At 44.8% G+C, this 12,223-nt stretch overlaps 1 protein-coding gene across 1 annotated transcript in view; it reads right to left on the bottom strand.

Annotated features, from left to right (window-relative positions):
* LOC311244845 (cadherin EGF LAG seven-pass G-type receptor 1-like) overlaps window positions 1-12,223 on the bottom strand; it is a gene marked incomplete at its 5' end in the record, with an annotated part of 142,700 nt that overhangs the window by 54,288 nt on the left and 76,189 nt on the right. Inside the window, 7 exon segments of the mRNA XM_084334527.1 lie at window positions 1,103-1,208; window positions 1,211-1,243; window positions 1,246-1,270; window positions 3,184-3,350; window positions 7,841-7,966; window positions 8,373-8,536; window positions 11,605-11,762. Of these exon segments, the coding sequence (XP_084190653.1) occupies window positions 1,103-1,208; window positions 1,211-1,243; window positions 1,246-1,270; window positions 3,184-3,350; window positions 7,841-7,966; window positions 8,373-8,536; window positions 11,605-11,762 (779 nt within the window).

The raw sequence follows: 12,223 nt of genomic DNA on the forward strand, positions 1-12,223 counted from the left end.
GACTATGTGTCCATCCCTGTTTGAAGTGTCCTTGGAGCGAGACACTGAACCCCTAGACACCTTCCTGCTGCAGGAACGCAGTGAATGGCTGACCCTTGACCCCTGACCCAGGACCTCGGCTGAAATGTATACATGTATGCGTCTGTCTCAAACGGATGTGTCGAGAAAGGAAGTCTCTAATTGCACTGTGTGACTTAACGCGACTGATCGCTTTTAAACAAAATACTATTCTAAATTCACTATAAACTGAATGATAGAAGCGCTGTATGTCTGGCCTGGATTCCAACATAGGGTTGGTTGTTGTTGGAAAAAACCTATAAAAAGATAAGATAATATAAAAATTTTTATTATTATTGAAATTGGGCATGGAGGTCAAGTGTGTGTGTGTGTGTGTGGCAATGGGACTGACCTATCGCAAAAAGGTTGCAGCTATTGTGATTTTGCGTTTGCTTTTTTCCCAAACTAGCAAATGAAACCTGTGTGTTGGTACGGTACGAAGGACTCAGGAAAGAAAGCCCAGCTAGTGGATAAGTGGGGCTGTGTTGTAGAGAGAGAGAGAGGGGGGAGAGGGAGGAGAGAGTGAGAGAGAGGGAGGGGAGAGGGATGGGGAGAGGGAGGGAGAGAGAAAGGGGGAGGGAGAGAGGAGAGAGCGAGGGGATAAGTGTGGCCATGTTGTAGAGAGAGAGAGAGAGAGAGAGGGGGGTGAGGAGGGAGAGAGAGGGAAGGGAGAGAGAGAGGGGGGAGAGGGAGGGAGAGAGAGAGGGGGAGGGAGAGAGAGGGAGAGGGAGGGAGAGAGAGAGTGAGGGGATAAGTGTGGCCATGTTAGAGAGAGAGGGGGGAGGAGGGAGAGAGGGGAGAGAGAGAGAGAGAGAGAGAGAGAGAGAGAGAGAGAGAGAGAGAGAGAGAGAGAGAGGGGAGGGGGAGATGGAGGGAGAGAGAGAGAGAGAGAGAGAGAGAAAGAGAGAGAGAGAGAGAGAGAGAGAGAGAGAGAGAGAGAGAGAGAGAGAGAGAGAGAGAGAGAGAGAGAGAGAGAGAGAGAGAGAGAGAGAGAGAGAGGAGAGAAGTGTGGGCGTGTCGGTGAGCAGCAGACCTGGAACATGACGTTGTCAGAGACACCAGAGCCATGTACTTGAGGTCCTTGCCGTCCTTGATGCTCTTCAGCTCCACCAGGATGTGGTGCCACTCGCCGTCGCTGACGCGCACCTGGGGAAGTCCAGCAGGGCACGCGCCTCAGCCAGGAACACTGGAAGCGCACGTGTCTGCCGCTCAGCTGGAGAGGGAGAGAGAGAGAGAGAGAGAGAGAGAGAGAGAGAGAGAGAGAGAAGAGAGAGAGAGAGAGAGAGAGAGAGAGAGAGAGAGAGAGAGAGAGAGAGAGAGAGAGAGAGAGAGAGAGGGAGAGATAGAGAGAGAGGACAAAATCAGATACTGGTACTTGCCACTCTAATTGACCTCTGATCTCAAACCCTGCGCTCTTTTCTTGATCCTCCAATCACAATGGTCGCTTCCCTCGCCGAGCATTTAGCTTAAAAGTGCTGTAAGTGGTATTTTCTTTGAAAAAATAAGTGGTCTACATGTGACAGCCATCACTAATATAGAGTGTTTAGTCCGTAACATGGGTCTCCCAGTCGCTCTGCTCTGCAGCAAAGACAAAATACATTTTACGGTATCCTGTTCTCCTTTATTCAACCAGGAGAGCGAACTCCACACTGCAAAATGGTCTGACAAAAAATATAAATAAAAACAAATAAGTAAAATTAATCTGCCGGCAAATTTAGCTTGGCAAGATTTCTTGAAATAAGTACAAATATTATTGTTCTCTCTCCTAATTGGATGGTGGGAATTTTCTGTTTACCGCAGAGTGGACTGGGACCGTTACTGACCAAACACTCTATCAGTGATGACTGCCGGAATGTAGAGCTATTTAATTGTCATTTATAAAAAAACAACAACAAAAAAACGTACATCACCTTTAACACTTTGAGCGCACTCACGGCTAATTCTCGGGTTACGATTGTGACGTTGAAAGCCACGTCACGGCTTTTCTCGGAATTTATATATATATTTTTTTAGCGATCTGAAATCATATTGCATCACGTGAGCCTACCGTTGGAGATCCAGGGGCCGCCGGCGATCAGATGTGAAAAAAGCGCCCCCTATCGTCTCCCAGATGGTAAATCACCCTTTTGGAATGGACTCAATGAAAATGGATGGGGAAAAAAAATATTCCAGTCCACATTTTCCACTGATGCAGCCGGAGTTACCAGAGTTCATTCTGGAGCCTCTGAGCCACGGCGATCATGGGTTATACCGTACACACGTTGGATCAATATACTTATCGATTTTTTCGAATGGTGATCAGGAATTGGAATATACCATTTGGATACTATCTGATGTCAGGTAAGGAATCTATGTTATCAGTGTTAGGATAATCAGACTCGTTTTCATGGAGATATAAGCGTTTCCACTATATGTGATATGGCTGTTTCACTGTAAAAGCCATGAGGAAATAATAGCAGCGATTATCAGCGCACGGCACGAGCGTGCGTGCGCACACATATACTATCGACCATCTAGCGTTTATTTGAAAACGATTCATAAATAGACCGACAAATGATAACGTTCTGGAATATTCCAGTAAAAGGCGATTATCATGGAATGTGTTGTTTTTTCTTCAAAACCGAGTGGTTTTCAAAATGCTATAAAAAGGAAATGAAGCGATAAAAACACAATCTGCTTTGCCAATGTTGACTGGAAAATTATTCTTTGATAAGCGATGGGCAGATTAGACACATAGCATAATTTAAAACATAGATTAGGCGATATTAACGTTACATGGGCCATGGACCGTGGCATCAACGGGGTAAAAAGGAAAACACGGCCCGGCACTGAAAGTGTTAAAGCCGTTCGTATTTTACCTTCAGCATTAGCTAGGCATACATTAGACTTAACACCTACAGCTGTCAGCTAAGCTGTGGATGAATGAAGAGATCCTTTGCCATCCCTTTTAACTCTCGTTAGACCTTTGCTAGAAAAGTCCAGAAGTGTACGAGGAGAGGAAGGAGTGGGGACACACGCCGTGGAGCAGATCTTTACCAGGAGGTGTATCTTGGAGCAGATCTTTACCAGGAGGTGTATCTTGGAGCAGATCTTTACTAGGAGGTGTATCTTGGAGCAGATCTTTACCAGGAGGTGTATCTTGGAGAAGTCTCCGGCGTTCAGCTGCAGAAGAGTCCCGGAGCTCTGCCGGGTCCTGAACATCAAGCCCACGTACCAGGGGATGGCGATGGTCACGTCCGGCTCACGCCACCACACCAGGGCGTGGCCGTCGAACTGCTGAGGGGCAGGCATGACTGTGGGCAGGAGAGCAAGAGAGATAACAGGCATTATGCTCTGTGGTGGAACCGGAGGGGTTAATCTTCACGGTTTATACAAATGTATTGTTAAAACATGGCTCATCAAATACAATGTAGGTCAGGAGTTCAGTAGAGGACGTGACTTTCTCTTGCCAGGAAAAAAGGTCAAGCACCCCCATTCTGTGAATTTGCCTTTTAAGCTTTCTGGGAGAAAAAAGCGGGCGGGGGAGGGATGGAGAGGAGAGGAGGACACATGAGGGAAGTGTGAACAAAAGGCCTTGAAAGAAACGTCCACAATCCATTATATATCATCAATTATGAACTGTTCATTTGTTTTGGTTTATTTATTTCAATTCAGGGATAAATACAGCAGTCCAAATAAAAAGAATGTCACGTGTCCCTATGGCGTCTATACTTTACCAACGGATTTCCAGTTCCGCGTTCGCGTTCTGCGTTCTGATTGGCCACTGACATTTCTGGTGCGATCTGATTGGCCACTGACGTTTCTGGTCATGTGACATGTGCGCCCAATCGCGTGACGCCTGTGTCTTTGCCCATTTCCGCCTCGAACGGCATGCAAACTACCTAACGCCTAGTTTATCACTGGTTAAGCTTAGGCGACTCTTTCGAAGGGCTGGTGTTCTATCGCCATGCTCTAAGACAAACTCTAACCTTAACCAACTTCGAAAGAGTGCCTAAGCTTCAGCGGTGAAAGAAACAGGCGTCACACGATTGGCCGCACATGTCACACGACCAGAAACATCAGTGGCCAATCAGATCGCAGAACGCGCACACGGAACTGGAAATCCTTTGGTAAAAGTATTGACGCGTCCCTATGTCCCTATTTACCTCCTTAACAATAAATAATAAATCCTACCAACTTATCAACTTTCTCTGCAGCGCAGAGGTCTTTTGAGACGGTATGCGACACTCGACCCACGTACCCGCTTGTTGTATCTGCGGGGTCTCACTGCGCTCCTCATTTGAATAGACTTGTTCGCTGTTTACAAACATACCGCGTTCGAGCCAATCAGCAATACCGACTGAGTCACGTGACTAAGTTGCCCACTACCTGCGCGAGCTGCTGCGCTAAGAAAAGTACGACGGGGCTCTATGGAGAAATCATGGCACTCCCCTGACTAAAAGTAGTTTCAAACGAAAACGGCTGGTTGTCATTTTGCCAAACCAGCATGGCTGTGAGTGTGAGTCTTTCACCTCTTACATATCTAGCTTTGGCATGGATTGATTGTTTAGATCGCTAGCATGGCTAACAAATGCAAATATATTGTAGTCTGTCCTGTTGTTCTGACCGGGATTTACGTTCCTTTTGCCCCACTGAGGCGTGCGCACACTGAGTCTGACGTATACAGCGAACAGGTCAATAGAGAGGCAGACAAGGTTGCTGCACGTTGCGTAGAAAAACGTTCATGACGATTCACCTCTGGCAGCGAGCGGGCGCGGTTTCACAGGATTGCGCCCGCTTGTCACTCCGCCTGTCGTGTTGACCACGCCTCCCTACCTGCCCACCTGCTCACCTCTCGTTTAAAAATGAATGACTTACTGTAGGCATGTCAATCGCCCCACCACTTGAAAAGACTTTGTGATTTGGCAGGTGGTACTTTTCCACATATTCTGATGTAGAAGGACTAAAGAAACGTGCATGCATGAGCACACCACCACCACCAACATCCCTACAATTTTCTGCATTTCATTCCCTGTGTAGAAAAATAAGTAAGGCAAAAAGTCTACACTTGTATGCCTTTCCAAGCGCTGGGAAAAGTAAACAGTATAGACAAGGTGCCGTATACACAAGGTACCCTAACCGGTAGGGGTGGGGGGGGAAATCGATACGTAGTAGTATTGCGATACTTTGCGTGGCGATACTGTATCGATACAGGAACGCCAAGTATCGATATTTAATTATTCATAAAAAAATATATATATATATTTTTTATTTTTTTAAGGAAGTTGCATTGTTCATTTCAATACCTGTAATAGTACAGTAGTCCACACACACACACACATGTGCATTCAGTTAAGTTGGAATATGACTGTAATACAAACAGTTCAGTTTGTCAGGTACATGCAACACAGATTACAGTGTTTACATCTGTCTGCTTGAGAAAATACCATGTTCTGCAATAAAAATGATTGAAGTGAGATGAACAGACTGAACTTTATTTGATTAGATAAAACATGTTGACAGTTTTACTTTGCAGTTGAAAAAATAAAATAAAAATTTTGATTAAAAAATTTAAAAATAAATCGCAATATTCGCGATATATCGAGTATCGCGATACTATCGTATCGCGAGGTCTCTGGCGATTCCCACCCCTACTAACCGGCATGATATACATCATACGTTGTGGTCCGTGCAGGTTTTGGTGGTTAAGAGTCAGACACACTTAGTGGTCAGACAGTCCTAATAGTTCTCGAGTTCTGCAGCCGTTGGCTCTCCAGCTGCTGGCAGTGGTCCCTGCCCTCCCTGCCCACGGCTGTGTGGGGCCCGGTGGCCGCTGGCACGACGGGTGGAAAGCTACTTATGATGTGTCATACCTTCTCCGTGGGGTATAATGACAATAGACAATTGGACATAAGGTCAGGGGATCACAGCGTTTACATAGGAGGCAGACGTCAGGGGTAATGATGACGCCACGGGGAGGTGAGTAGAAGTCATGTTTTTGTGGTTCTTCATTATCTGTCTACAACCCTTTGGGTTTAAAGTCAAGGTGGCGCTGTGGAATGCAGGAATGTGAAGGTTTCATTAACAGGAAACTTGGTCTTTACTGTGTGCTTCCTCACAGCCTCATGGGTAATAGGTCAGTTATTTGAACTCTCTTGACTGATTCAAAGTTGCACACATGGATATGCTTAGAGATACGTGCGCACGTGCACACACACAAGCGCACGTGCACACACACACACACACACATCTCCAACTTTTCCTTTACCTCAGGGGTTCTTGAAGTTTTTATAGATCAAATAAAAACTTAACAACACAGCACGGCAATGAATAGAATATAACTTTCAATGGTAAATGAGGACATAAAAAAGTACCTTTCTTAAACCTTCTAATATTATAATGATAAACCATAGAATTATATATATAAGAAACATGGCCAAAAAGAGACATCACTCCTTAACCCGTTCACTGCCACACTACAGAAGGTTAACCTTCTGTAGTGTGGTAGTGAAAGGGTTAACCCTTTGTCATGTGGTAGGGAAAGGGGTAGAAAACAGGTCTTTCTCTCTGCGTGTGCACTTCCTTGTTTATGTTCACAAACTCATCACTTTCCATAGTGCCTTTCTGGTCCAATGAGTGCACTGATTTCTTTGACAAGAGGAGACACATTTTGTTAGTGTGACCAGGAGATAAACCACACCGGTCTGGTCCTTTAAGGTAGGTTAATCACCTTGTTGGTCTGGTCCTTTAAGGTAGGTTAATCACCATGTCGGTATGGTCCTTTAAGGTAGGTTAATCACCTTGTTGGTCTGGTCCTTTAAGGTAGGTTAATCACCTTGTTGGTCTGGTCCTTTAAGGTAGGTTAATCACCTTGTTGGTCTGGTCCTTTAAGGTAGGTTAATCACCTTGTTGGTCTGCTTAAAAAGCACTCAGAGTGATTCTTCCTGTTGTGGATGAAAATTCAGAATGTTTCCTTTCAAAAGAGACCAGAGTCATGCATGTGCTATAAGTATAAAGTATAATAAATTGCAGATTACTTTGGGTATGCAATTTTCAGGCGTTTTCTAAAAAATGTGCCCATCAATTAAGTGGTTAAGGTAGGTTAATCACCACACCCGTATGGTCCATCACCCTACCGGTCTGGTCCTTTAAGGCACGGGTTCCCAAACTTTTCAGGCCGGGATCCAGAAAATAAGGCATCAGAGAGCCGCGGCCCAATGCACATCGTCAGGTTTTTTTTTATAATTTTTTTTGCCAGGCGACCGATTTTTTAAGCCAAATATCACTTCAATCCTATTAAGTTAGTTCAAGTTAGTTATTCATTTATATGTGCTATTTATGAGAGGGCTAACTTGTTGCAAAATAATAATAATAATAATAATAATAGCCTCATTAAAATACTATTGTTGCTTCGGTTGTTTTCAGAATTGTATGTGCATAATCTGTTATTTAGTTTGAAATGTTCGTTGAAATAAGTAGATTTTCCGTTTTTGTTTATTTATTAAGTTAATATAAAACCATATAGTCACATTTTAGAATACAATAGAATATAATTTTAGAATACAACTAGAAACACTGTCCTGGCCTGCTTCTAAGTTCAGTGTCCTGACAAATCTATTTTTTTTTTTTTTTTTTTTTAATCATCTCGCGGCCCTCCCGTGGCTGCTCGCGGCCCACCTTTGGGTCGCGACCCCGACTTTGGGAACCACTGCTTTAAGGTAGGTTAAGAAAGAAGCCGTCCTTTACCTTGTTCACAGTTCTTGCCCCTCCATTACCTTGTTCACAGTTCTTGCCCCTCCATTACCTTGTTCACAGTTCTTGCCCCCGTAGCCCAGCGGACAGTCGCAGGCGTGGCTGCCCCACTTGTTGACACACACTCCTCCGTTCTGACACACCGCTCTGTTGCAGAAGTCCTTCTTCACCGTGCAACCTGAGCGGAATGAAGATCGAGTCAACCTCTGATACCAAGTCAAACCACAATCAATAGTATGGCTTGTTATTTTCAGCAGGGATGATGAATGAATGATCATTACATTTATATAGCGCTTTTCTAGACACTCAAAGCGCTCCCCACAATGTAGGGTGGAAATTGCCTCCTTCACCACCACTGGTAGCACTCAACCTTGGGCTACGCAGGCTCAATGGCTGCCATACACGGGCACCCGCCACACATCACACTACACAATGGCTGAATGGCTCAGGAGACAGGGATTGATGTCAGCCAATTAAGGGGGAGGGATGATTAGGTGGCCTTGATGTCAGAGACCTGATTGATGACTCTGTATCCAATAATTCCCTGATAGCAGTGGAATAAAAGCGGGTCGACGGGTACATACCTGCAGTGGTGCCGTTGTTAGCGATGAAGCTGGCCATGTCCACTGGCTTGCTGTCCACGGTCAGGTCTCGGATGCAGCCCACGAAGTCTCGGTTCCGGACGGGGAAGTCTTCCGGGAGGTTGGGAACACCGCCGAGGAGCAGTGGTCCGGTCAGGTCTAGAGATCTGGAAGAGATACAGAGAAACCATCAGGTCTAGAGATCTGGAAGAGATACGGAGAAACCATCAGGTCTAGAGATCTGGAAGAGATACGGAGAAACCATCAGGTCTAGAGATCTGGAAGAGATACAGAGAAACCATCAGGTCTAGAGATCTGGAAGAGATACGGAGAAACCATCAGGTCTAGAGATCTGGAAGAGACACAGAGAAACCATCAGGTCTAGAGATCTAGAAGAGATACGGAGAAACCATCAGGTCTAGAGATCTGGAAGAGATACAGAGAAACCATCAGGTCTAGAGATCTGGAAGAGATACAGAGAAACCATCAGGTCTAGAGATCTGGAAGAGATACAGAGAAACCATCAGGTCTAGAGATCTGGAAGAGATACAGAGAAACCATCAGGTCTAGAGATCTGGAAGAGATACGGAGAAACCATCAGGTCTAGAGATCTGGAAGAGATACAGAGAAACCATCAGGTCTAGAGATCAGATCTGGAAGAGATACAGAGAAACCATCAGGTCATTACATTTAGTCATTTAGCTGACGCTTTTATCCAAAGCGACTTACAAGTTCTGTACAACAAGTCATCAGGAAGGCTACAACTCTATCAGCTGAGTAACAATGTTCATCAAAGTGTTGAGTGCTACAGTGTAGGTTAGTTTATTAGGACATGTGCATGACAGTAAGGTTAGTTAGGGTTAGATATATTATTATTATATATTTCTTTTTCAGATAATGGTTGAAGAAGTGCGTCTTTAGTGGACAGCGAAAGATTTCACGGGTTTCGGCTGTCCTAACTGTGATGGGCAGTTCATTCCACCATTGTGGGGCAAGGACTGAGAATAGGCGACTTCTCTTTGATGACCCTTCTCTTTGATGTCTCTTCCAGGTCTAGAGATCTGGAAGAGATGTGGAGAAACCATCAGGTCTAGAGATCTATGTCTATACTACTATGCACTCAGAGTGTAACACTCAAGCTTCTTACTATTTGACAAACAACACCACTGACCCTCGTGCTGACTTGTTGTTCACAATTTGTAAGTCGCTTTGGATAAAAGTGTCAGCTAAATGATAAATTATAAATGTAATTGTATGTGCAATTACAACTGAACTCCCTTGGCCCCCCTCCCCCTCCCCTCTCCCCCCTTACACTAACCAAGCTCCTGGCCAGATGGACTAGTCTCTTCCGAGTGTTATGTTATGTGTCGTGTTGTGCTGTATTTATGTATTTATTGCTGGGAAGGGGGGTACATGTATCCATGTTCCTGTTGTATGTATATCCAGAGCTTCAAACACTCTGTACAAAACACAAATACCACCAACCTGGTTGTGTGGCAATAAAGGTATCTTGTATCTTGTGTACAAGCACTGAAAACGTTTTTCACAATATGGGACCTTTAAATATATGTCCTGTGACTTTGCTGGAAATGGAATAGTTTTATGTAATACATGTCCTTTTATCACAAGTATCAAAAGGCATAGTAGTAATCAGTGTTGTAGTCGAGCAAATCTCGAGTCCGAGTCAAGTCTCGAGTCCCCAGTGTCCGAGTCCGAGTCACCAAAGAAGAGCCCCAGTCGAGTCCCCAATTACCCTAGTCCGAGTCCAAGTCATCAAGGTTGAGTCCACTCCTCTCTCGCAGTCAAAGAGCTGACATAAGAATAAAAAAAGGTCTACATTAAACATAATGACACAGCGGTCACCATTTCAAATGGAGTTTATTTACTTTGTGACACAATAGCCAAACAAATGCACTAGCCATCAATATCAATGAAAAAAAAGTATTTGGCAATTAAAAAGTCTGAGTCCTCGTCTGCACCTTCTGAGTCCGAATGCAGTCAATGCTCGAGTCCAAGTCCGAGTCATCAGTGCTCAAGTCCAAGTCGAGTCACAAGTCCTGAAAATCAACCCAGGACTCGGACTTGAGTACTACAACACTGGTATTAATCATGTGACACTTTCGTCATCATGGCACGGGGGCTAGGCAAGGAGGAGGGTGCAGGGGAAACGGGCCTACATGGCAAATTAGGACAGAATGTTGTTGTGACACGTACAAGACTGAAACCCGAGATGCCCATTTGACAGTTACATTATTTGGGAGGGGGAAGGGGGGGATGGGTGGGGGCTGCATCAGAGGGCAGGGCGCTACTCTAAAATCCCCGGAAAGGTGGCCACCTTTTAACGTGTAAAAGTTTAAGAATTGAATGAAAGAAATAAAAGAGTCATATCACATCAAAACCACTTCAATCAAGCCATTAAACATTCAACACTGAACGGCCAGTGCAGTGAAAGCCAGTCAACCCTGTAATCAACTGCTAAGTGGTACAGAAACACAAACAATGTTTGAACACCGTTGGACATAGCGCTGACATAACTGGCATGCATAACACAGGGGATATGTGCAGTTCCCATTTAATATACGACCCTTCTTTGTGCTTCCTTGTGATGATTTACTAAACACACACCCGTACAACCACCAAGACCAAATGGAGCGCAGGATTTGAATGTGAATACGAAATTAGGTCAGTTTATGGTAGATTTGCATAAGAATAGAGACTAGAGGGGTTTTAAGGAGTGTATATGAACAACGGAAGAGAGAGAAAAACAGAGAGAGACAGAGAGAGAGAGAGAAAGAGAGAGAGAGACAGACAAAATATTTAGTCCATGACACATTTGAACTCTAAATATAAAGTAACTGAATTAATAGCTTTAATGAGTTTGCTTTATTGCCATGTGTTTGATTCCAATGTTTCCAAATTACTTCCATGATCAGATCTGTGGTTTTATATGTTTTGTGTGGTTCATAGCCAAAGAGGGGAAGCACGTTAAAACAGAGCATTAGTCGTAAATTATGTCCAGTTTAGGATCAGTTACATCTGCAAAAGAGAAAGAGAGAGAAAGAGAGAGAAGGGGGAGAACTGTGGGAGCTGTATAAAGAGAAACATACTGTACATGCATTTTAACTAGGGATGATCGATATTGGCTTTTTTACCGATACCGATATACCGATATTGTCCAACTCTTAATCTCCGATACCGATATCAACCGATACCGATATATGCAGGGTTTCCTCACTTCTTCTGTCCCGTCTGGGTGCCCTGGGCCGCGCAGGAGTAGTTCCCGATCTGGCTGCCGAAGCGTATCGCCACGGCGATGTCACAGTCGTCAACCGCAACGACAGCCACCTTCTCCCCCGACGGTCCGTGGGGCGTGCCGAGACGTCCGATGTTGGGCTGGAGAGAAGCAGAGGGAAGCAGAGAGAAGCAGAGAGAGAAGCAGAGAGAAGCAGAGAGAAGCAGAGAGAGAAGCAGAGAGAAGCAGAGAGAAGCAGAAAGAGAAGCAGAGAGAAGCAGAGAGAGAAGCAGAGAGAAGCAGAGAGAGAAGCAGAGAGAAGCAGAGAGAAGCAGAAAGAGAAGCAGAGAGAAGCAGAGAGAGAAGCAGAGAGAAGCAGAGAGAAGCAGAGAGAGAAGCAGAGAGAGAAGCAGAGAGAAGCAGAGAGAGAAGCAGAGAGAAGCAGAGAGAAGCAGAGAGAAAAGCAGAGAGAGAAGCAGAGAGAGAAGCAGAGAGAGAAGCAGAGAGAGAAGCAGAGAGAATCAGAGAGAAGCAGAGAGAAGCAGAGAGAGAAGCAGAGAGAAGCAGAGAGAGAAGCAGAGAGAGAAGCAGAGAGAAGCAGAGAGAGAAGCAGAGAGAGAAG

Source organism: Notolepis coatsorum, assembly GCF_963971535.1.
Source record: "Notolepis coatsorum genome assembly, chromosome: 18".
NCBI classification, from domain to species: domain Eukaryota; kingdom Metazoa; phylum Chordata; class Actinopteri; order Aulopiformes; family Paralepididae; genus Notolepis; species Notolepis coatsorum.